At 42.3% G+C, this 25,602-nt stretch overlaps 2 protein-coding genes across 5 annotated transcripts in view; one reads left to right on the top strand and one right to left on the bottom strand.

Moving 5' to 3' along the window:
• The window catches only part of nyap1 (neuronal tyrosine phosphorylated phosphoinositide-3-kinase adaptor 1), a 34,486-nt gene extending 16,904 nt beyond the window's left edge, over window positions 1-17,582 (bottom strand). The window contains exons 1-2 of one of the 2 annotated variants that reach the window (XM_084372907.1): window positions 17,466-17,543; window positions 15,383-15,579 (exon numbers count right to left, since the gene is read on the bottom strand). The gene's annotated coding sequence lies outside the window, so the exon portion shown is untranslated. Of the gene's footprint in view, window positions 1-15,382; window positions 15,580-17,465 lie in introns of both variants that reach the window. The other variant, XM_084372906.1, reaches the window with a different exon arrangement.
• mogat3b (monoacylglycerol O-acyltransferase 3b) lies at window positions 12,764-25,418 on the top strand. 3 transcript variants are annotated; one of them, XM_084372908.1, is made up of 8 exons: window positions 12,764-12,852; window positions 22,033-22,123; window positions 22,303-22,410; window positions 22,811-22,881; window positions 23,504-23,708; window positions 23,844-24,018; window positions 24,141-24,325; window positions 24,404-25,418. In XM_084372908.1, exons 1-8 carry the CDS (start codon window positions 12,817-12,819, stop codon window positions 24,556-24,558), a joined length of 1,026 nt encoding a protein of 341 aa, XP_084229034.1. In that variant the 5' UTR covers window positions 12,764-12,816; the 3' UTR covers window positions 24,559-25,418. The 3 variants fall into 3 exon arrangements, with proteins under 3 accessions (XP_084229034.1, XP_084229036.1, XP_084229035.1); XM_084372910.1 differs by lacking the exon at window positions 12,764-12,852 and adding an exon at window positions 20,912-21,028; XM_084372909.1 differs by lacking the exon at window positions 12,764-12,852 and adding an exon at window positions 21,318-21,589.
• Window positions 25,419-25,602: the final 184 nt, after the last annotated feature.

Raw genomic sequence — 25,602 nt, 5'->3', positions numbered from 1 at the left:
ACATGTTACAATGAAACAGCCCATGAATCCAGTTTAATGAGCTCTAAATTATGCTTTTATACTCCTTGACTAAGGATGCGAGCAGCATAAAAAGGCCATAAAAAATACATGACATTTACACATTCCAGCAGCATAATAGCTCTCCTAATTCTGTACATATTCAGGACCATTTAAACCACATTTACCACCAACTGCACAGCAGCCTTACTCTTAGAACAATATCTAAACCGCATCGCACCATAAAACAAACTAGAATTACTGCCTTGTGGATTTACGCCTCTTCATAGTCAAGCTGGGGTTTACATCCATGTCGGACCAGCTTTGTATAAAATACGTAGGGAAGACTTTGAAGAAATGTAATTAAAGGTATTAAGTGTAATTCTTGGCGAAATAGAAGTTATCACTTTATACACATGTATGATTTCAAAGGATAATTTCCAGCCATAAACATTCTGTCTTCACTGAGAGTGGAGAGTCACATTCATCAAACCCATGAGCTTAATGCTGGTCTGCTCTGTACAGATCCCTCCTCTGTTGCTCTTCCAGAGGTTTCTTCCATTTTGCCCATAAATGGAAGATATTCCTCATCCAGGTCAAGGGTTTAAGATGGATGATGTCATTTGCTGTAAAGATTGTAAAACCCCCCTTGTGATTTGTCATCAAGAATTTGACTTTGAATTGCTTTGTTGTTCTTGTTCTGCTGTATGTGTAAGGTCTTTAAAAAAATAAAAACAGAGTCAAATTCCTTGTACAGTATGTGTTCACATGCTTGGCCAATAAAGCTGAGTCTCATAGAGCACAAAGTTGTAGCCATGACAGTAGACAATCCTTCAAATGTTGATGTTGCTGCAAAGAAGCGACAAATTCTAAAATGGGGATGCTTCACACCAGACATGCGTCGTAAGTCATTTGGTTCAAGACGCAAACAAGTCCCAAGTCAGTTTTTCCTCGGCGAGTCTAGTCCCAAACATCGAAACATTGTGAATAAATGTATTCTTGCCAGTTAGACAGTGTATGGGAGTTCGCTTTTTGCAACATATAAAAGCTTCTTTGTTTCCTAATTTCATCTCAATAAAAACAAAATCCCCTCCCCATCACTCTTAAACAGTGAAATACTGACAGCCAGATTAAAGAAAAACTAAACTGAAACCAGAAAATGAGCACAGCCATCCCGAGTCTCAAGTCATTCATTTTCAATCAAGTTACAAGTTACAGGACCTCAAAACAGTGACCTGAGTTGTCACAATGACTCGACTCGACATCCCTGCTTCAACCCATCTTCATATTTTGATTGCATAGTTCTTCCTGCAGCACGAGAGCTCAACAATTTCAAGGTTTCAAGTTATTGCAGAACTTTATGATGTCACAGAGAAGTTGACCTTTGACCGTTTGCATGGAGAATGTCATCACTTCATCATGTTATCCTATTACAAATGTATGTGAAATTTTGTCATGATTAGCGCAGACATTCTTGAGTTATGGCCACAAACACAAAAACGTGTTTTGTGATTTCACAGTGACCTTGACCTGAAGACATTTCATCATTCATCAGGCATTCCTGAGAGACTGCATCCACAAGAACGGGATGGACGGACAACCGAAAACATAATGCCTCCGGCTATGACTGTTGCCAGCGCGGAAGCACAAAAAGCCACAGTGGGAGCATCAGGCGCTGTCACCTGGACGAGGTGGCATGTCGAGCTGTGTAGCAGTGTGTGATTCTTTTGTCACAGCCCAGTGTGTCATCCAGTGTGTCAGCGTGGCTACTGCTATTCTTGTATCCCACAGCCCTGACCACAACCTCGACCGCTGCTGCCGCCATGCTTGCTGACTCAATGTTAATTAGGTTAGGGAGCTGCGACTGTAGGTTGGGCTTTTGTTAACTGGAGCTTTGATTTGGGTTTCTAGGATCTGGCAGCTTGAGCAGGCAGCCCTGCAATTGCCGCATTACATGCCGTGGGTTGGTGTGCAATTAGCCGAGTAAAAGAACCAGGAGACCCTCGTGTTCCATCTACAGGCAGGTTTGTCTCATCAAACTGAGCTACAATCTTTTTTACAGGCCGACACAAAACATGTAGTGCGCTCATATAGGCTGGCTGTGATCAATCCCTGGAGTCACTTTAAATCTTAAATAAATTCAGAGCATTTAGCAAGTTGTTTCAGGAGCATCTGCAGGGTCAGGAGTCGCTTGAATTCCTCTCATTAGAACCAGGAGGCAGATGGAGCCATGATTCATGTCGCTGGATCTGCATGCAACGCTGCAGACTACTCACTCATGCACATAAGCAAACAGATCACACACGCATACTCATATCCGCCGCACATGCTAAGCACACACATAGGGTGCGCGGCGGTAATTGCAAATGCACAGCAGCTGATTTGTTTGCGGGTTACTGATGACGGAGAATCTAGATCATGATCGACAGAAAAAAATCGGAAATGCTCTAAACATTCGAGAGAGTCGAGTTATGAGTAAAATATTACGCAGTCAAAGGACTTGCTTCCCTCTGTCTAAAATGGTCTTTCACTGCCACTTATTTAACACTTCTGGAACGCTGTGTGCTGCAGCCCGCTGCCATTCAGCCTCCACCTCAGCAAGTGGTACTGTGGTGTTGCTGCAACTCACTGTGAGTGAGGCAGTAACGCTGCAGAGCGGAGGCACACATCACAGCGCTGGCCGGGCCTCGATGTCGGGGCAATATTTCTATGAGACATTTTCAAAATACACATTCAATTACTTCGGAGTATGTAATCCCTTTGTGTTTCAGACAGACATCCACAAAAACGGTGATTTGAAACAAGATATTGTTACCAAAACCTGCCTGCCTCCTTCTTTTAATGACAAAGAAAGAGCATTCATAAGATGTATTTGCCTTCGCAAAGCAGCTTGAACAGAAGTAATTAGATTTAGAGGGCAGATAGAACATCTTGTTCATTATACACATCTTATTTCTTCTGCACAGCCAGTCCTCGGACTGACATGCTCTCATATGTAACAGGATGTTCAGATTTGAATCCCTTCAAGGCTGAATTAAATAGAAAGTAAGCACAATTACACTTTGTGCTGAGTATGCAACAGTAAGTGGGAAAGAAATCAGTGGGACACGTGTTTACGTCTCATTTAATGAACGGTGTAGGTTCTAGAGCTGCAAAATTAATCGATTAGTTTTCAACTGCTAGATTAGTTGCCAACTATTTTGATCAATGATGAATCTGTTTGAGTAGACTTTTAAGACAAAAAAGTCTAAATACTTTTTAAACTTAAAGGGGCACTATATAGTTTTGGAGAAGAAATTCAGACTCAGATTCTTTTTATTTATTTTTTTCCATAACTGAATAAATAAGAAGAAAGGCGGCAGGGTCGGCCAAATATAAACAAAAACAGTATGAAATTGTGTATTTAGTTTGTTCAGGCATAAAAAAATCTTCTGATTAAAATGTCTTCCCCAAAACTACATACTGTACCTTTAATTTCTTTGGGTTGTGGACAAAACAAGACATTTGATGACTTTTCTTCTACAATTTTCTGACATATTATAGATCAGAGAACTAACCGATTAATCGAGAAATAATAACCCAGCAGGTTCCATACATTTGAAGACCATATGCCACATAACCTACATGAGTTTATTCGATTCCTCCCTAACACCACAGCATATTCCTGCCCACTGCTGTACAGTGTCATATATTGAACCCACAGCCACGCGGTACAGCCCGAGCCCGACGCACAGCGATGCAGAGAAACAAACAGAGAGAGAAGACGAGAGAGGAAGCAGTGGATTGAGTGAAACGTTGAGGAGAAGAACGAGCAGCTTGAGATGCACACAGCTAGAGAGGAGGAGGCAGCAGGAGGGAGACAGAAGGGGGGGGCACGGTGAAAAACGGGGGAAGCCAATAAATGGAGAGTCACAGAGGGATCAACGGGGCTGAAGATAAATATGATTAGGCGGAAAACTGGAGGCAGACTGATGGAGGAGGAATATCGAGGAGGGCAATATGAGAGTGGAGGGAATAAGCAAATGGAGGCGAGCACGAGGAGGAGAGGATAGAAAAACAGTGAAAGGCAGCCAGACTACAGAATGGGGGAGGGAGGTGAAATCAAGCCTCTCACACTAGTCGCTGTGTGTGGTCTCCTAGCAACACTGTCAGCCATGCATCTCTTCCTTAGCTACTGAATATGCACAAAGCAGGACGTCAGCCTCGTCATACGTGATGATCCCGGCGTTGAACTCCACTGCTGCTTCGTGTGTACCTGATCCCCCAGAAACGACACATCTCATGTATGTTAAATGGAGACAGCATCTGTTTGCTGCTAACATTCATGATGCTGAGCCGCACACCGCACACTCTCTGGAGCTGCTACTTTGCCATAAGCAGTCCACTCCACATAAATCTGACTAATACACTCAAAGGAATAGCATGACATGTTTTTAATGAATGCTTTCAAGGTAGATGTGAGTTATTTTCTTTGAATCCCTCCTCTCGCTTCAGCCGCACGTTTGGATGGAAGATGCCAAATGCGAAGCAAGAGAATCAGGTGTAAATCTTTGCAGTGGTAACATTTTATCACCTGTCAGAGTCGGAAAATGAGCATTTGAAGGGAAATAAATATTAACATTAGCTCGGAGAGTATATTCACCAGCGGGAATACTAAAGCAGGAGAACTATGAAATCACAACCTTACAGAAAAGATCCTGTTTGTCCGACCTTAGGATGGAGACAATCCAGAAGCTCACTATCCTATCTGAGACCTCGTATCTTAACTTAAGAAATCCCAACTATAATTGTAAACTTAACTTGGTCATGCCTGTATCTGTGTTGAAAATGTTCATGAGACTGCCTGTCTCCATGACGACCACTGTCTCACTTCACTTGTCACTGGCTAGCTGGACAAATAAAGACAGATGTTCAATTTCAGCTTTGTCACGTTGGTGGAGGAAAGGATATATAAGCCACCCACTGATATATGGGACATTTTAAGCTAACAGGCTAACATCAGTGTTAGCTTCTCCTAAAGGCTAAAGTCATTGTTAGCTTCACCTAAAGGCTACAAGCAGGAGCCTGTGTGACCTGACTAAAACGTGTCATTTCATCACTGTTGAACAGTTGGCAAAGCAAAACCAGCTTTCAGAAGATCAATGCCGACCAGTGATGAAGGCCCACAGAGGATTCATTAAATTCCTCCTTATGACCTTCATCTGAACATCTGGTTTAAATCGACTCTTTCACATCCAAATACACAACTAGCATGTTGTCAAACTCTTGAAGGGGAGTGACTGACTGACTGTGATTATGTCTCATGATAGCATCTGTCCACTGAAATCACTAATAACTAATGTATAATAATTACGTTTGTGAGCTGCATTGTAAAAGAGGGAAACTAAAAAAATAACTCTGACAAAAGCGACAAAGACTAGTTCATACTTTGTGCTGACACAGTACAAACATGCTGACAAAATACCAATGGCCAGATGTCACACACTTTCTGTGCACAGAAGCTCAAGTGACAATGAGAGAAACTATCTGAAACATTTAGTCAGTCAGATAATTTATGTTGCATCACATCATTAACCATTAATGTGTTCAATTTGGACAAGAAATCCCCTCGCTGCTGAGCAAGGGAACACTGACGCACTCAAACCTTTCATAACATCTACATCATTATCGTCACAAGTGCAGTGAAGAGTTCACCTGTTGTCTGTACATTGTCATGATCCCTGTATGGATCCACAGATGATGTTTATGATTGTCTGTTTAGTGCCTGACCATTGGGATAACCGAGTAGGGCGGTTGGAAAAATGATCAAACACCTCACCTTAAACGTATAATATGCAGGATCCTCTGACAGCTTTATTGCATGTGTGCTGTGTGCAGACTGAAGAGATGCTGTATGTCTGCCTTTAAACCAAAATCCTTGAAAAGCTTGAACTCTTCCAGGCTGAGCTGCAGGTCAGAAGCACTTTTCCAGCAACAGCTACAGCGCTTTGAGAGCTTTTACACACAAGTTCAAACTAAATTAACTGCAGTCTTCCTCGCAACAAAACGGTCACCTGAGGTAAACCCTGCTGCCGCTCGAGCCCACCGCGCTGTAGCGTGCTCGACAATCAAAACAACCAGACAGATGCTACTGGTAGTTTGACCTGAGTCGTCCTTTCCCTCGCGTACCTTCTCTTCTTCACTATCGCCTGCTCTCCCAGAAATTGTGAATACGCCACATATTCTGATCTGCTCACCAGGCTCAAAGGCGCCGTGTGGATTTTAAAATATGGATGGTAAAAAAAAACCTGGGAGCAGATTTCTTTTCTTGCACATTGAGCCTAATTAATATGTATTTTGAAGTGTGTCTGCGGTAAGAGGAAAAGGAGATTATTCAAATAATTCCCTCATTGTGCATCACTAAACCAGAAGCCACCATTTTCACCTTTGGGTTACACAGAGGGGCTCTGTGCTGCTGCTCAAGCATGCCCCAACTTCTCTTCATGTACTGCTGTTGTGTGCTGCTGAATGCTCGACAATATTGCATTGTGCAGTGAAATGCCTGTGGCTGATGAGAATGGACAGGAGGAGGAGGAGGAGGAGGAGGAGGAGGAGGAGGAGGTGGAAGAGGAGGAAGATGTAGAGGCTGATGTATCACTCCAGGCCAGGGATGGAAGGCACATGAGAGGCGTAGAGGAATTTTGCTGGATTTTTTTTCTCATGACCTCTTTTCTGATGTTTTGGACACAAAACAAATAATAACCTCAGTATTTTATAAGTAAGGTCACCGGGAATAAAGCAAACCGAACCGCACGCTGCATCGTTCTTTTTTAAAAAGGTCAAAAACCCAAATGCATTCACTTAAATATACATATACAAGACACTTTGCCCTCTCCGGATTCTCCTCCTTCGCGTTGTACGAACTGAGTGACCGCTAAATTTTTCATGGACTCCAACCAAAAATAACCGACAAAAAAAGCTTTCCGTGTTCCCCGTCACCCCGTGCTGCCAGGACACAAGCCTTGAGCCACAACAAACTCGCAGAGATGCTCGATGTTTGCCTCACCTACAGTGCGCACCTTTTCTGCCAACAAATTACTCCTATTATCGGCAGCGTGTGTGTGCATAAGCAAACACGAGCCCGATGAGCGGATCATGAATGGCTGAAAATGTGAAGAGCTGCAGTCAGAGAGTGCTACCTGCAAAAATATCAAAGAACACAACACTTATCATTAGCTCTCTGGTCAAAAAGAGGCGACCAGTGAATGACCTCTCAATCCTCGTCTCGCCCTTGTCCTCATTTTCTTCTGCTGGAATCTGCAGTCACCAAGGTGACCCAATGCACTTAGCATACATGGACACTTAGCGGGCTCGCAGGTCCGCCAGTCTTTACACAACACTGGATGCGCTTTCATTCAGTTTGATGTTGTTTACCTACTCTGGCGCACGTTCAAAATGTGGAAATACCACATGATATCTACAGACAAAAGAGGCACCCAAGGCAGACCTCGCCCTGGGAATGACATGTGGGGAGAGATGAGGGGAAGAAATGAATCCGAATGTTGGGATGCTCAGGATATGTTTCGTATGAGAGCTGTCAGTAGATGTGATAGATTTTTCTGCAGGGTTTCTTCAAGATAACCGGCCTTTCAGACACATTATTCAGCGATGTGTGTAAGTAAACTCTCTTGTCCATCACATACCAAAAAAAAAAAAAAAGAGGGAGATCACATCATATACAGAGAGAAAGTCTCTATTTTGTGTGCTCTTTGTATTTGGCTACTGAATCCCAGACTGTGAGGTACAGCGCTGCAGGGAAAAGAGTGAGAATTGAAAAAAAAGAAATGGAAAAAACCTCCATGCTCACGCTCGTGCACGAGGGGAAGAGCTCCACTCTGCAGCTGCACACGCTTCACTGAGCCAGCATCCCTCTCTAACCAAGATCTGACTTTTTTTTTTTTTTCAGATGTGGATTACCCAGCAATATTGCCTCCCTCCCTGTTTGTTTGTTCACTTTGAAGTCTTTTTGATCATAAAAAGAAAAAAATCCAGTCTGTCTGTCACGTAGAAGTGATGGTGCTCTGTTGAACTATTAAGCAGGACTACATGTTTAACATTAAATCTTTATACAGTACATGATGTTCCTTCCTCTTACAGAAGTGAGAAATGACTTATCAGAGTTGACAACGCTGTACACAGGCTGTGGACAGCACGCATGATCTCTCTGAGCCGAGTCAAACCCGGTTGAAGCTATTTTATAATCCAGAACAGAACTACAGCCCATGTGCTCACTGACTACTGATTCTGTTTCAAACGTTTTGTTTTTTTTGATTCACCTTTTAAAAAACAAAACTAAAAACATCATTGCCTGCAGCACTTTAGGCTGTCCCTGCCCCAACATGACAAACCTCATAAACTATTCAGCAACAATTAAGCAAAGCCCACTTGCCCAAAGCAAAACAGGGATCAGCTGAACATCACTGTAAACTAGACATCTGATTTGCCTCGCAGCGGCTTGCAGTGGGCTCTACTCACGTCCTTGCAGAGCGAGTATGTTTTAAATTGCCTTTGTGTGCAGAGGCTGAAGAAAGAGAAAAAATGGACACAGATAACCTCTAAAAATTGCTAAGGAAAATCCAAGGCACTTTCTTTTAAACTGTTCAAATGTCTTTATTGTCAAAACAAACTCCAACACATTTTGGCATCAAGCCTTCGCAAAGGGAGTCGTACAGTCTGACGAAGGCTCGATGCTAAAACGAATAGTTGAGGTCTAACGTGACCATGCCGAGACAATAAAGGCATTTTAATAGATTTGAGGAGCTATATGTAAGAATTTTAGTTTAAAGGAGACCTGTTATGCTTTTTTCCTTTCCTTCAAGGTGTGCGTGAAAGTTAAAAGGTCACTGTCTACACCAACAGAAGCTCCTCTCTCCGACAGAAAACACTGCTCCGGAAACGCCTCGTCAGTAGTCCCGCCTTTTTCTGTGACTTTATGACATCACACTATAACATTTACATAATTCATGCCTAGCGGTCGGTGGCTCAGGTGTGTGTGAGCTGACCAATCAGAGCAGACTGTGGGGCCTTAAAGAGGCAGGAGCTAAAACACAGTATACAGTGCTGCAGCAGTGGATAATATGAGAACACAGATGTGTTTTTGAGCATTAAAGCATGTAAACATTCTAGTAGTGAGCTTTAATGGAAATGACGAGCCTGAAAATGAGCATATTTCTCCTTTAGGACATTTAAAGATCAACAGAATGCGGAAAAACATTATATCAAAAAGTCTAAGTGATTGAAGTGTAGGTAAAACGAGACCAGTCCAGGATGTGCTCCTACCCTTGTTTTTTTTTCATTAACTCAGATTACCTCTGTTCAAAAATCAATCCAGACATTATGGAAAGACAAATCAAAACACACAAAAGAAAGTACTATAACAAATATGCTGCATTTGCTGAGCCGCCTTTTCTTCTGACTGTAAGATGGAGAAGCAGCAGCAGCAGCGTTGGTGTGATTAGCAAAGCCAGGTAGGCCACAAGTGGTCTTCCAACATTCGAATCATCCTACTCCTTGTGCACAAAATCCCCCGATAAGCCAGTCATAGCGTAGGCTGCGTAGGATAAGCACGCACACACACACACACATGCCCACACAGAGCTCTCCCACTCATTCATCTCATTACATACAAATCATGTCTCTCATGGCTCGGCTATTTGCACCCCACAGTGTTTCAAGTTTCTGGTAAAACACACACACTGCCACCTCGAAAGGTTTTTTTTTTTATATAGGCACTTTCGAGAGTTGTTGAAAATCAGTAAGTCAGACATGTCTAAGAGCATTTCAAGGGTCTGCAAGCTGAAAACCAAGAGAAGTGGTAAAATGTACAGGCTTGTTGGGCTTACAGGTGTTATTGGCAGGTTTTCAGCTCAGGGTCTCACTCGAGCAGTTCCCATTGCTGTCATTCCTGCTGTTCGCTGCACTCACGGTTATGAAATGAAAAGGCACTAACTGGGGCAAATGGCAGGTGATAGGAGATAAGGCACTGTAGGGTGTCCGATTCAGGCAGTGTTTTCTTACATTGTCCTCCTCCTCAGGACACATGGCCAAAATAGCAGATGGAGAAATGTCGCTGACTTTAACAGGATGATTATGAGTGGCTTGTGCGGAGACCTGCTTTGGCCCAGAGTGGCTCCCATCCAAAAACATTTGTACAGTCTCACCTCTGATATATCAGGTGCAACCGTGTCATTGTTTTTGATGAACCAATGTCTTGTTCCCCACTCTGAAACGGCTTTGTTAATTTACTAGTAATTGTGCACAAAAATTGCAATTCTGAAACCTTTCAGTCAGATTTTCAACCTAATTCATCCAATATTGAAACTAAATGTATAGTCTTATAATAAAAACATTGCATTGAACAGGCCTAGAGAGGATGAACATTAAAATCAGTGTTGTGTTCCTTTACCTTAAAATAAATATGTATATCTACAGAGGGAGTGGGTCCTCTTCCAGAGTCTGCCAAGTTGCTACAGTAGCCCAGAAGGGACAAACCAAACACCGGCTCTGGAAAGGGCCTTTCAAGCTATTCCCGTTTTCCGCAGCGACCACAGGTGAGGGTAAGATGAAGGTTGTTCAGTTGGTTGCAATCAGCAACCACATTGCTAGATTCCACTAAATCCTACGCACTGGTTCTTTAAATATGGTTCACTGCAAATATACTATGTTTGAAGAATAGCAAGTAGTCACACAGTGAGAAAAAATAAATCATGTATAGAATTTTAAACATTTTGATGAATCAAGATGCATTAATAATAGAGATGCATCTGAATAAATACAAATCACATTTACCTTCCATTTTTAAGTGTCATTACTACAGTATTTCTTGAAATCTGTGTAATGATAGCCGATAAATATCAAAGATAACACAAAGTCAAATTGCTTTCATAGACTTCACAAGCATGGCTTGTTGTTGTGTGATAAACACAGGAAAAAAAGATGAAGAACAACTGCAGCACACAACACATGTTCTACAAGAGAAGGGGAAAAGGCAAATCTAGTCTAACAAATCATAGACCGATTATCCATCTTTGCTCACTACATCTCAGCCTTAATCACCCTAAGGTGTGCATAAACTACAGGCTAGGAACTTCTTTTTAAAACACATTGGTCATCTTATTAGCATCGGCGAAGAGAAGCATGTAATTATAAGTAATCTGTATCGGCTGAAAAATTATCCATCTTGTGCTCCTAATGGATAATCATTTTATGATCGTGCCTTGAGATTCCCATCGCTACATGAGCTGCATGAGGTTTGTCCCCAAAATCCCACCAACCTGATGCCTTATAAACCTCCCGCATCTTTGTGGATCGAGTCAGAAGGTAAAACGTGTTCCTTCTGCTGCCGCCCGAGCAGCTGGGATTCTTACCAGCACAAATGAAGATTGCTCTGACATTTACAACACATACTTAAGTCACCCTGCATTCACATTTGCATTTCTAAAGTCACTGTGTACACTCACCTATTTCACACGCCGATGCTGAACCCTGAGTTTCTGCTGGATTACTGCGACCTTTAGGAGTGTGGCACACAACGAATTACCACTGCGAGGTACTTCTGCGACCACTGTGCTCCACATCAGTTTCAGACCCATGTATAGGGAGGACACAGTGACACGCGAGGGCAACAATATTTGTGGAACATATACTTTCATTGTTTGTGCCAAGGAAACAGCATGTTACAGCCGCCTAATGATTATTGACAATATTCAAGGTCTTTTGAAGGGCTTTTACACAAGTGTTGCACATTAATGAGGGAACATTAACGACTATTCTGGCACACTTTGGTCCATTTATGCATGCCTCAACATGTATAATTCAAAATACATCTACAATGTGCTCCTCTGGTAATTGCAGATCTTGCCAATTACTGTTCTCACATAATGATGCTGAAATGACTTTGCTACGGGCTTCTTGAGACGAAACAAAAGATAAATGGCGCACAAACATATGTAAACATGTTTGCTCTCTGTCCTCAAATTGCATGTTTATCCATGTGGAACATCCAGCACAGATACAGATAAATAGTTGGTGATTAACATGGCTTGAGACCGCGCTCTCTGTGCCAACAAGAGAGGAGTAACTGTTTGGCTCCTAACTTTATTTATTTTGCACGGTACCATGCAAATGGCTTTGAAAGGTTCAATGAGAAGAAAACAGAAGGGAAATGAACAAAGATGAGTTGCCCCAAGGAAATCATTACCACACATCATTACTCTTGACTACACACTGCAATGAAGACTGGATGCTGTAAGACGCTTACAGTCCAGAAGGAAAAGCATTTAGAGGGAGCGTTTGATTTGAGGTTTTTCTGGTTAATTTGGCCGTATACATCCCAGACATCCTTCGGTCAGACGAGGGACACGCATGTTATGATCCTTTAAAGTGTGGAGCACCCAGCGAGACGACAGCATCTGACAGCGAGGCTGCAGCAGAGGGAGCTCCCGAATAAAGCACCAAGAAGTCAACGGTCGTTTGTAGGGCAAAATAATCTGCTCTTTCCTCAGTGGGTGCAGGGGATGTCGGCCCGTTTAGATTTTGCCTCTGCATCAAGTGCATCACGTAAAAAAAACAGAAAGTTACGATGAGACAAAATAAAGTAGACATATCCAAAGGAGAGCGGGCAATCTGTATGCCTTTATGATATCTATTCAGAAAGAGTGTGAGCTGAAAAAGTCTAATGGGATTCAAGTCTGTTTTTTTTCTCCCTCCCTCTCTTTACTGGTCCAGCCTACGAGCAAAGAGCCAGAGAAGACAGAAGACAAAGGGGGATGACATCTAACAATGTCCAAGGGAGGATTTGTACCCAGGACATCGCTGGTAAATGGCATGCCCTTTAATCAAGGAGCCACCCGAGAGAATCCCTACACCTTTCAACCTATTTATAACTCAACACTGTGACTGACTCAAGTGCATGAAAAAGTTGATTTGATGTGTAAGAAATGCAGAGTTTAGGTTCAAGTCTACAGGAACTGGTGACGTGATATTAATTTAAAATTGAACCAACAAAATGATGAATTCATGTGAATATACGATACAAATACAATACAGAGGAGGTTGTTCAAGTCATTAAATCAATTTGACCTACATTAGTGGGGCACGCTTTAAAGGATAAGTTCACCCAAAAATGAAGATTCATTCATTTTCTACTCACCCTAAAACATTTCTGGAGCTTCACAGCAAATCAGCATTGCAGCATTCTCCTAAACAACTGAAGTAGATGGGGACTTGTTTTAAAACATAAAAAACTATGAAAAAAAAGAACATTAAATGGCTCCATATACCTTGTCCGGTGTGATCAAAGTCTCCTGAAGCTTGAGATCCCAAACTGATTCGAAAAGATTGTTATTTACATCCTCGATGCACCATCATTGTGCACCCACTTCAGCCCTTCAGGGTGCTTGCTAACGCTTTTAGCTTAGCTGCTACAGTGAAGATTCAAATTTTAAAAGGGTGTAAATAACATCTTTTCTAATCACTTTGGGATCTCAGGGCATCAGAGGACTTGGATTACACCGGACAAGCTGTGTGGAGCCATTTCATGTTAATTTGATTTGGTTGTTTTTTCAGGTTTGTCCAACAAGTCCGCATCTACTTCAGTTGTTCAGGAGAATGCTGCTAAGCTGTTGTGCTGTGAAGCTCAAGAAAGGTTATGCGGACTATGAAACTACACCTGACTTTCCATCTGTATGAGGATAGGTAGATAATGACTGAATTTTCATTTTAGGCCGGACTTATCCTTTAAGGTTAAAGGGGAACACCACAAATGTCCACAGTTTCTGTGAAAACAACTGTATGATGACATCTGTTGCTCTCTGAGGAGCTTTGTCAAGTCTCAGAAAATAACCCTGATGATGTCAGACTGATGTCACCGATACAAACTAGGAGAAACGTTTACAAGGAAGGGAGTGTCTAAGTCACAAGATCTTTTGTAATCTGTCTCTTACAAGTCTTCCAATGTTGTGGAGGTGTAGTAAAATCCAGGATTAGCCATTTTTCAGCTTTACTGAGTCCCTTACTAAAGAGTGTTATACATTTTGTTCACAAGGAATTTTAAAAGCAAGATACAACAAAGAAAATACCAAAGAGCCATCTGGCACTTTATCAATAGATTTAACAGCCTGCTGATTTTAACATAATGTCATAACACTCAACCAACGCCTCCATAATATATACAATTTCTAGATACCAGCCTCCAACTTCTACGCACATGAAAAGAAATAGTACAAACTTTACTCAGTCACAGAGTGTCATCTGGGCGGCTTCCCAGCGCGTCACAGATGTAAACAGACACACACATGATTAGCATGATTGGCGGTGCGGATTTTAAAACACAGACCAGTTGTGTTGTCATTTCTTAAAAGACAACACAGATGTTGGGCTGAAGCTAACACCTGATGATAATGTCTTTCTTTTTTGATTAATCATTCGGTCCACGAAAGGTCAATCGCAACTTTGCAAAGCCTGACGTGACGTCCTCAAATGTCTTGTCTTGTCGGACCAAAAGTCCAAAACATAGGTTATTCATTTTACAATCATATTATAAAAAAAGAGAAGCAGCAAATCCTCCCATTTCAGAGGCTGGGACATTAGACTCTTGTTCATCTTTTCTCTATTTCAGCTTGAAAACTGACTGAAACTATTATTTGATTATCAGAACAGTTGCTGATTAACTGTCTCGATTAATTGGCTAATCCATTCAGCTCTAGTGGGCTGTTCAATCACTTTTATTAGTGTTATTTACTCAGCATGAAAGTACAGGAAGAAGTGAAGCAGAGTGATGGGAGAGGAAACTGTGGCAAGATTCAATCCAAAAGCACAAGAGACAAACTTTAACTGCCTCTGAGCTAAAAATGTCATCTTTTCTACGCGGAGTAAACAAAGCAGACTACTCCTTCGACCAAATAACATGACATTTCTCGACTGTGATGATCAGGATCCAGACGTAAACTGAATATCCAGGAAGCCAGAAGCAGATTTTATAAATCCTTCATTTCTCTACTGATAGCAGTCACTCACACTGCTCGTGTGCTGCAGCAGAAACAGTCGTCCTCCGTCATTTCTGATGCCATCTCTCTCTGACGGAGCCGAGAGATTCAAGATGGTGAAACCACAGATGGAGGAAGCACATGCTCTCCCTTTAAGAATAAATAACAATGCACACTAAAGCCAGCTAAACACAACCACGGCAGTATTGATTTAGAAATACCTGCCCGACTGGCCGGTGGCAGCCGTTTATATTACTTTTACTAACCTATTGACCCGCTGCTGCTCAAACTCAAGGGAAACAACCTGTTTGGCTGCTCCATGAAATCCACAGAAAAAAGAAAAAAAATCCATTACTGCTCACCCAGACAGGGGTATCCACTCGACTAGAGAAATGGGCTTAAAATGTCAGCATCTGCCACGTCTGTCGCACATCCATCAGTCCCTTTCTCCTCTCTGGCCCTGTGTGGGCCTTCCCTCGCCCTCTCAGTGCATTTGTGTATTCAGTCTTCCCTTCTGGAATCAGACGCTGCCGGTCAGAGCATCTGAATCATCCACTTCCTGGAGAAAAGCTCAGATTTAGTCAGAATCCTTTCTCTCTCAGTGAAAACACTCAATAATATCTCAACCACGAGCTCTGCCCTATTTCATTAACTCTCAACCAAAGTCGGTGTATTTTGATTATTCTACAGGCAGCACGTTCTGATTTATTCTCAAGGATTAAAGGTTTGCAATGAGGCATATTCCATTAATTTCCACGCTGCCACACACATCACATTTCTGCTCTGAGTTCGGGATCACCAGGTGAGCGCCGGCAGTTAGCGGCAGCTTGTGCGAGCCCCTGGTTTCCTTCTGCATTCAAGGCACGCTGCACGGTATGTGTGGCTCACAGCCTGCACTCAATGACCCCCAAGTCACAGCTGCTCTCACCCATCCCTGCTTTCCTCTATCTGTACCAACATAAAAACCAAACAGCACAAGGGACGTCTCAGATCATGTTTATCTTCATCTGTAGCCCGAGGAGGACTTATAGCCATGCACAGGAAGATTTTTGTCATGTTCAGCTCCAAGGTCAAGCAAAACTGGCTGGTGATTAGTTTCACTTTTGATTTCAGCTCAATTTCGGGCAGATAGTAAAGTCAAATCATGTTCGATATTCAAATGTCTGTAATATTCAGCAGGATTTGCAGTCTTCTGATAATTGCGCCCGATCCTTTCCCGTGCTCCTGCTGTATTTGTTTTGTAACAGATAGCCTCATAACTGACATGACTGCTTCTGTCAAAATAAAATGTCCACTCAGTATTGATGGAACGTCTCCTGCCAAGTCAAACAGCCTCCCCTGATTCATCCAAGTCCTATTGGAAGAGGCATTAAAGCCAGTCGGGTAAAGAAACAACTAGCATTTCAGCAGCTTAATAAAGACTGTTTATTGAAAATGCCATAAGCATGTGGTGGAGAGGTGAGGGAGAAATCTCTAAGTGTGAGTGATGCTCGTTTTGAGTGGCTGTCACGCCCGGAAAAAAGGGGGGGAGGAGGAGGAGGAAGGTGGTGGGGAGGGTAAAAAAAAAAAATCAGTGTTGACTACCTTTAATTTCACAACCTCTGGGCCCTTATGGATGGTCTCGTAAATGATGGGATACTGCGGCAGTTTATTGGGTCTGATCTGATGGGTTTTCCTTTAAAAACACACACACACACACCAGATGAACTGGCTCCCCTCATCCAGACGCCTGCCTCTCCCGCACCTCAAAGACGCGCCAACACATCCTCACCTGGCTGCGAACACACGCACACACACACACACGCCACCAGTGTATTCACCGCCCATTCACACACACACTGCTGCACACTTATTATCCGTAAACATGCAGATGTTTTCCATCACGGCCTTGCAGAAGGAGCCTGACTCCGCCGCTTGTAGATGTGATGCTGACGGTGTGGGCATTTGATTAACAACGCCGTGCATGCTCGGGTCCAGCATCACCAGTCAGCTGATGGAGGCTTGTTTTTCTTTTTCTTTTTTTTTCTCTGGGTGAAATATTTATAAGCTCTTGTCACGACTGAACTCAAACACGGGCTTGTTTTGGGGGGTGTTCACGCCGCGCGTCCTGCCTCCATACCTCCCCACGTCTCCTTTTGTGTTTTGTGGGCTCAAACACAGGCCCTTCACTCACCGTCACGGGCTGCGAGGCTTCAAGGTTGAACAATTTGGCTCGTGGACGCACGGCAGCTCGCTGTCACCCTTGTATTTCTCGAGGTTTGCACGCGTAAAAACGCCACCAGGCCGACCCCGACGTCTCCTCCGCAATACAGCACCATATTTTCTGCTGCTAATTAGGCAGACAGTGCATTTACGGCTGTGACAGCTGGGTGATGTAAGCGACTGATGCGGTGATTTATGGAGCAGAAACATAATATTAGGCTGGTATGAAGGTGTGAAACCTACCTTAGTAACCGGGTAGCCTATGGCTGGCGCAGAGGCAGACTGTGCCGATATCCAGTTGCCCAGGCTCGTAAAAATCAGACAACAACAACACCACGCCGGTTGTTGATGACACAGCTGTCTTGGTAGACGGCAGCGGAGAGGGGGGTAAAAAAACAAAAAAGAAAACGCTTTCCCAGATGTGTCAATTGACGTGGAGATGAAAAATCAGATATTCAGACGCATTTCACCGGGATGACGCCTTTTCTTGACGCGAAAGGTCTTCCATTTTTATGATAAACAGCGCACTGTACTACCGAGGCTCGGTGCGTGGAGCTGGCCGGGCTGAGATCTGATTGAAAACCATGATGCAATTCAATGCGACGTTACAAAATGTTCCTCTGCAAACACTCAGGTGAAACGCCATCCTCGCGCGTGTGTCCAGAAAGCCTCCCACACGACCCCCGCGAAAAGACAAACATGCTCTCGGTTCAGTCGAGGCATGAGGCGGGAGGGAGAGGAGAGGGGAAAACGTCAACAGAGAAAATGCGCAGATATCGGCGCGCTGGGCATCCTCAGTGTGTTTGCATCCATATTAATATTCAGACAGGACTTCCTGAGAGCAGAGCAGCGGCTGTTTTTAGGAGAGGGGAGAAAAAAAAACGCATCCGAGGTGGTTTTGAGTCCAGCTGCGACGAGAGGCTGTTTTTTTTTTGTTTTGTGGCTGTTATCAGTGGGGCGAAATGAGATTTCCCTTCAACAGTCATAAGAGCAGGAGATTCAGCGGCAGGCTCATTACATGTCCCGGATGGCTTCTTCATAAAGTGGCGGGCGATTTGTTTAATTTTTTTTTTTTTTTTCAACTTTAATAACCCGAGACTAGTATTTTTGATTTAATGGACAAAGGCAAAACTGTATGGGGGATGTTATAGGCGCGTTATGGTGATGTAATAGGGGATGAAATACTATTAAGTATAAAACGCGCTCGAAATAAACCCATGAGCACCGCAGACATAAAGTAGGCTAAGCCCTCATAGGAATATTGGTATGACATCTAGTTTGGAGTGTATCTGGATGACCAGTCATTTCAATCACAGCCAAGGGGAAGAGACACAATCACATCTGAATGATGTGTTCACTGTCCATGTGGGGAAACACCCCACTGCCTAACAATGTATTTTATTTTAAAATGGTAAATTATAACTTAACTTAAACATATACATTATGTGGTGTTTTTTGGGAGGGGGAAAGGTGTCACATGACCAATAGACAACACATGGCCTGTGTGAAGCTGACACGCCCCCTAAAGTCTATGGGAGATTGTATAGGTGAGGACAGCTGAGAGTGAGACCTTGACTTTAAAGGGGAACTCTGCCAATTTGACACATTAAAGTGTGTTTACAGGTCTTGGGGAGTACTGCTGCATATGTGAAAAAAGTAGTATAAAGGCTTTTGGTAATGTGATTGATAGCCTCCAGTGATGTCACTCAGGGGCTAAGCTGCATTGGGTAGTTGCCAGGTTTTGAAATGCAGTCCACTGGTCTCCCACTAGACTCCTACGTACTGTTGGACTCATTATGGGCTGTTTAAAAACAAATGATCAAAATCAATACAGCAGAACCAGAGAAAATCGCAGTTTTGCGCCTGGTGCCTACATTACCCATGATGCAACGTAGCCACTGACTGACATCACTGAAGGCAATTAAAAGATATGTTCACCCAGAAATGAAAATTATCTGAAAAAAAGCTACAGATGGAAAGTCAGGCGAAGTTTCGTACTCCACAAAACATTTCTGGAGCTTCACAGCAAAACAGCGTCGCAGGATTCTCCTAAACACCTGAAGTAGACGGGGACGGCTGAAAAAAACAACTGAAACACAACATGAAATGGCTCCATACAGTGTGTCCATCGCAATCTAAGTCTCCAGAAGCCCTGAGATCCCAAATTGACTTTAAAGACATTATGAAAAAGAGGTAGTAGTGTGCTCCAGTAAACACAGACCGGTTTCAACCTTGAAAGTCTTATAAAGACTTTCAAGGTCGAAACCGTCTCTGTGTTGTTGTTCTGTAGCCATGTTTTGAATAAAGGCTTTTAAACCTGATTCAAGTGTTTTTGTTCCAGCTCTACGCATGAGTGCCTGAAGTTTGTTTTTTCCTTTAAAATCAATTTAGGATCTCGGGGCTTCCAAGGATTATGGCGGACGAGCTATTTGGAGCCATTATATATATTTCTTCCGCTGTGTTTTAAAGTTTAAAAACAAGTCCATATCTACTTCAGCTGTCCAGCAGAATACAGCAACGCTGCTCTGCTGTGAAGTTCCAGAAATGATACGTGGACAAAACTTTCCCTGACTTTCCATCGGCATGAGGGTGAGTAGATAGTGACTGGCTATTTTTTGGGTGAACTTATCTTTTAATCAGATTACATGCAGCTTCATCTGGAGGCACAAATGGCTTTAAACTACTCACATACGCAGAAGTACTCCCCAAGACCTGTAAACACACTTTAATGTGTAAGATCGGAGGAGTTGCCCTTTCAGGAGGAGATCACCTCTCAAGACACAAAGGCCTCTGATTATGCACGTTATTATCAGAGGAATCTTTGGACTGTCACTGCCACAGGTAAAGAATGCATGCAGCAGTGTGCAGAGGTCAATGACAGTTGGATCCAAAGTCTACATCTAAATGTTTTAGTGATTGATTCACCTTCCTTCACAGAAGGGTCAAAGTAATTAAGAGCAGATAACTGAGTTTATCATATTTGACCACTACTGCAGTGGTGTGTGGTGCAGCAAGTGCTGTTGGGGCCCAGTGTTCAACACTGGTCGGACCCACCTGGGGAAAGCAGCCACTAGGAAATACGAAATACATAACAACCACCTAATGGACATGCTAATGCTGTATACACTGTATTCAGTGGTGGAAATAGCCATTTTTACTGGTGTAAAGATTCTCTATTAACAAATCCTAAACAAGTGCATTTCATGCATTGCATAATGTATTTCTCTTAAAATCAAGAGCTAAATGCTAAAGTGTTTTTCTTATTGGTTTAACTCGTCACCATCACGGTTATAACCTATAAAAAGTTCTCACTAAAGTTACTTAAAGTGACAAAGATGGCAGAGATCGACTGATCATTTTAAATTGTAACTATGGCCTGAGTATTACAAGTGTACTTACTGCTGTTTGTTTTGTTTCCCTTGTTAGGGCGGGAAACCTTATGCTAAACTTTATAATGGCTCACAAAGGTCAGTGACATCACATAACACCCAGCAAAGCTCCACCCAAATTGAGCCTGACTAGAGAGCTAATTAACAGAGTAAATGAAAACACATGCAGGTGTGCGGGCCCTTGAACAAAATAGGCCCTTCCTCTTTCTTTTGGCCTGTCAAGCACAGGTGACAATAATAATATTGAGAAAAGGCTCCAGTAAGCTGTGTCAGTATGCATGCACAATACCAAAACCACCATGCAGCAGCTGCTGCTGCCGTTTCCTTGCTCTGTTTTAAATTAAAAGCCCTCTGTTGGTTCAGGCTGCAGAATTCACTTCCAGGATGGATTAAATTGTGAAACATCTGCAGGAAGTGGTGAGTTTCACTAACAGCAGCTTAACAGAGAGAAGCATAGAATTGATTGAGTTCAGATTGACTGAAATTGATCAGTGAGCAAGAACAATATTACTGTTTAAGTGAAACATTTTGTTCTGCTGAAACTAGAGTGTGAATAATATCAGCACAGTTTAAACAACTTATAGGAAATCCAAGAAAGTTTGTGACATGGTTGCCATGTTGTTCCAGGTCCCTTTAAGCTGAACAACATGAGCAGGACAGAGTGACACGTAACCTTTTCAACCACTAGAGTGACCAAAAGCAAAAGAGGCACCTCGCACGTTGCAGTGATCCGATCGTGACATCATTACATGTCCTCCAGAGGACGCTACGAAGATCCAATACACAACAGATCCAACTATAAAACTTTGTCATGTTTATCTCTGGCATTGCTTGCCTGTGTGTCAAAGTATCGGGGGGAGTGGATTTGTTATCAGCAGCTTTACATGATCTGGTCAAAGTGCATCCTGCATTTCGTGCTTTTCCTGCACTGGTGAATCTACATCTTTTTAATTTAACTGTGGAATAAACTCTAACAAGGTAAAGTGTAATGCTTTATGTTCAGGAGTATAACCATAAACCTTGTCTTATGTTGTTTTAATGACTTTTAGCCAAAGGTGTTCTTTGGTCGTACAAACTTGGCGGATAACTTTTATATTGAGCGAATTAAAAATCCTCTTGTCTTGGTTTGCCTGTGAGCCTGTTCACGAGTAAGTCATTTCATCATGCTGCCGCTGCATGCTTTGCAAGTTTTTAAGTTTATTACTGCCCTAAAGGAAGATTAACATCACAAGCTGTAGTGCTGATTATTCAGGGAATCTGATCTCTATTATAAAGACATCTATCATGAATGTATTTCAGATAAAGTTTTTGTCATTTCTTTAGGCATTAAGTACATAACCTTTACACCCATGACCTTTTACTGAATGAAAGCACAGTTAAAAATGTTATTGATTGCTAAGAACTGATATTATGGCCTCCAGGTTGCAGGGATGACTAAAGAGAAAACTCGGTGGAAGGAGTTTTTAGAGACAATAAGTGTTCTGCAATGGGTGCTAAGCTTTCTCCTCTTAGGTAAGATCCCACTACACTCACCCTTCATGAACTTGTATATCAGATAATGTTATAGTGATACTGCTACAGTTGCATTAGTTCACCTGTTTATTCACTGTGAAACAACACTGTATTCACTGTTATCTGAGCTAATTTAAGGATCTCTTGTTCCCCCGATATGTGGACACATCCACCTTCAGGACTGTCTTGTATTATCTTGATGGTGTATCTTATGTTTACCTCGCTGTGGCCGCTCTCCACTCTCTACTTCATATGGCTGGTGATGGACTGGGAAACCCCTGAGAGAGGTAAAGGAAATGACATCATTCAAGTATCCGTGAAAATAGAAGAATCCTGTACATATACAGGATTAGCAGGTTATGGACTGAGTTCACACTGGAGGAGTGACAAAATAAGAGTAAAGGAGTTTACTGAAAAAAGTCAGCATGTACACTAAATGACACATTGCATTGTGGGACATTAGTGCCCATCAACAGCACATCCGAGGGTTTATTGGTGTATATACTGCCTGTCACTTTATTAGCATGAACACACTTCATACACAAAGCCTGATTAGATTAGTTGTGTAGAGTTGGGACACAGTAAACTAACTGTAAAAACGGTATACTATGACAGTAAGTTGTACAGTGTATACAGTTAGTATAGGTGAACAGTCTGTGTCTCTAAGATGTATAATGTCTCCATCAGGAGGCAGGAGGACAGCATTTGTGAGGAAGTGGAAAGTATGGGAGCACTTCAGAGATTTTTTTCCAATCAAAGTAAGTTTAACCTTTTCTTATCTTCAGTGTCTAGATGACATGTGGTGTTCTGGTCATCATCTGATTTGATAAAATTAGGTTGGAACGCATTGATGTGAGTGATTCAATGTGGCCGGACGGTAGCAGAACAAAACTAAATGGTTTGTGTGGAATGATAAGCACTAACTAAAAATCAGATGGCAATTATTTTGACAGATATTACGATTGCAGTACGATTCACGATTAGTGGGAATCATCATTTTCGCATCACAATTTTAATTTTCACTGGAAAAACTGTTAAAAGTGTTAAAAAGCTTTGCCTGCCAGGGTATCCCTGCAGCACTACAGTGCTTAATTATAATGCTATTTATCACACATTTTACCTTATTTTACATTATTATTATTATTTGTATTAAATATTTAGATGTAAAACATCTACAAGATAAAAAGCAAGAGCATTTTATTTTGGAGGCCTTTAATCATACCACTTCCACCAGTTACCCAGTCAAATGTCTACAAGAACCAGTAAACACAAGTGTCTTTTTTTCCCAAACCTCTCATCCAATGAGATAATATAGTCAAAGTGGGTTTTTACTTTACTGTGATCAGCTCTGTTAATCCTCCTGTGAATTTTCTTGCTCAGTTGGTGAAGACAGCCGAGCTGAGTCCAAACAAAAACTACATCTTGGGTTGTCATCCACATGGTATCATGAGTGCTGGAGGCTTTGCCTGCTTCAGCACAGAGAGTTGTGGCTTCACTGACATGTTTCCTGGGATGCGATGCACCCTGGTGATACTGGCAGGAATGTTCAGGGTACCATTCTTTAGGGAATACATCATGGGTGCAGGTATTTATAACATGCTCATCTATCGACACCAACCATATCTAACACTTAAAGCCATCCTGTTCTTCCTGTGCCTTTAAAGAAAATACTCCTTCAGTTGAACTAAACTGTTGTTACCGTCTTACTTTGTCTGATCAGGTCTTTGTCCAGTCAGTAAACCGAGCCTTGCCCACCTCCTCTCAAAGAGTGGCAAGGGTAATGCAGTGGTGATTGTGATAGGGGGCGCTGCTGAGTCTTTGTCGTCCTCTCCTGGAGCCAACACAGTGGTCATGAAGCATAGAAAGGGATTTGTCAGGATGGCCCTTGAGTTTGGGTGAGAATACTCTTAAAAAAACACAGATGAAATAGCGGTCATCAGTGGCTATCATTGTTCTCACATCTGGCCAGAAGCCCACGGCAGCACACACTGATATAACCTCCGATGGTCCTCCACAGGGCTGATCTGGTGCCTGTTTACTCGTTCGGGGAGAATGAGCTCTTCCAGCAGGTGATTTTCTCAGATGGCAGTCTGGGTAGGAGGTTACAGGACCTGTTCAAAAAGATTGTGGGTTTCGCCCCGTGTCTGTTTGTTGGTGAGCGCATGGCAGTCATGCCCTACAGGACTCCCATCACCACTGTCGGTGAGTATTTCACTCTTCTCTTTACAAGCCTCACTTTGTGCACTGACCCATTTTATTCAAACACTCTGCTTCTTCTAGTGGGAAGTCCAATCTCAGTGCCAAAGCTTGTTACACCCACCGAGGAGGAGGTCGACCACTATCACAGACTTTACATGGACGCCCTGTCCAAGTTATTCCATGAACACAAGGTCAGCTGTGGACTTCCTGAAAGTCACAAGCTTCGGATTATTTAGACATTTTCTGTCATATCCACATGAACTGTGTAGCTGTTTCTTTGCTGCTTCATGTGGGGCTTCAAACCTGCAGGTTTCTTCATTCATACTGAAATTATTCAACATGAATATGTGCCTTTTAAAGGGATAGTTCACCCCAAAATCAAAAATACACATTTATCCTCTTACCCGCAGTGTTAATTATTCACCTTTTGTATCACAGCGAAGATGGAAACGTGTATCTACACATGGACGAGAGGCTAACTAGCCAACATCACAATTAATGTTTACACTCTGAGCTGTTATTAGCCTCTTGGCCAATAGTAGATGCTGCTTCCTTCTGCACAGTGATACGGTTGGCAGGTGCATTCAGTGGAAGGAAAATAGTTCCCACATTAACCTGCTCATAAAAAGGTCTGTGGATTATCTTGAGTATCCTGGTCATGATTTCTAGGAAAAGAACATTACTGTTGAGTTTTTAAATGTATTTTTTGGTGCTTTGAGCACTAGATGCTTATATAATTACATTATATTTGAAAGACGGCTGATGTCTCTATGTTGGATCTCTCTAAAACTCAGCAACTCACACCAAAACAATCTAGATGAAAAAGATAGCACAACAGGTAAGCGGAAACACATGCATTTTTGTTTTGGGCGTGAACTGTCCCTTTAAAATGATCATTAAACTGTGATGAGCTTTATGTGGACGTGTTTTCAAAGCAGTGTATACACTATTTTCTTGGTATGTTGTATGTGTATTGAACCCACCTATGATCACACTGCACATAAAGAAGTGTGATAAAAAGGCAGCTGCACATAAGAATAAATTATTGGTTGTCAAAATGTGTTTGCATTTTCATAAATTGCATAAATAAATATCACCCCGACAAACGTGTGCAGTTTCTTTTGTGTTTACACACAGCACGACTAGGACCAACTTCAAAATGGTAGCTTTTATATTCTATTTGTTAGTTTTAGTCCTTTAGGGGATAGATATTTTTACTCAAAACATATTAAACATATCAAAGAGGCTTTTTCTGATCCCTGTGTATAATGAAATGGCCA

Source organism: Pagrus pagrus, assembly GCF_965226575.1.
Source record: "Pagrus pagrus genome assembly, chromosome: 14".
In the NCBI taxonomy this organism is placed as follows: domain Eukaryota; kingdom Metazoa; phylum Chordata; class Actinopteri; order Spariformes; family Sparidae; genus Pagrus; species Pagrus pagrus.
This window is presented reverse-complemented; position numbering and strand designations above follow the sequence as displayed.

Bases quoted from the DNA above. Each gene is read 5' to 3' on its own strand.
- mogat3b (XM_084372908.1), top strand. From the start codon at position 12,817: ATGTCCAAGGGAGGATTTGTACCCAGGACATCGCTG. The intron at 22,411-22,810 runs GTAAAGGAAATG...TGTCTCCATCAG, and splicing joins CTGGGAAACCCCTGAGAGAG to GAGGCAGGAGGACAGCATTT. The intron at 24,019-24,140 runs GTGAGAATACTC...GGTCCTCCACAG, and splicing joins AGGATGGCCCTTGAGTTTGG to GGCTGATCTGGTGCCTGTTT.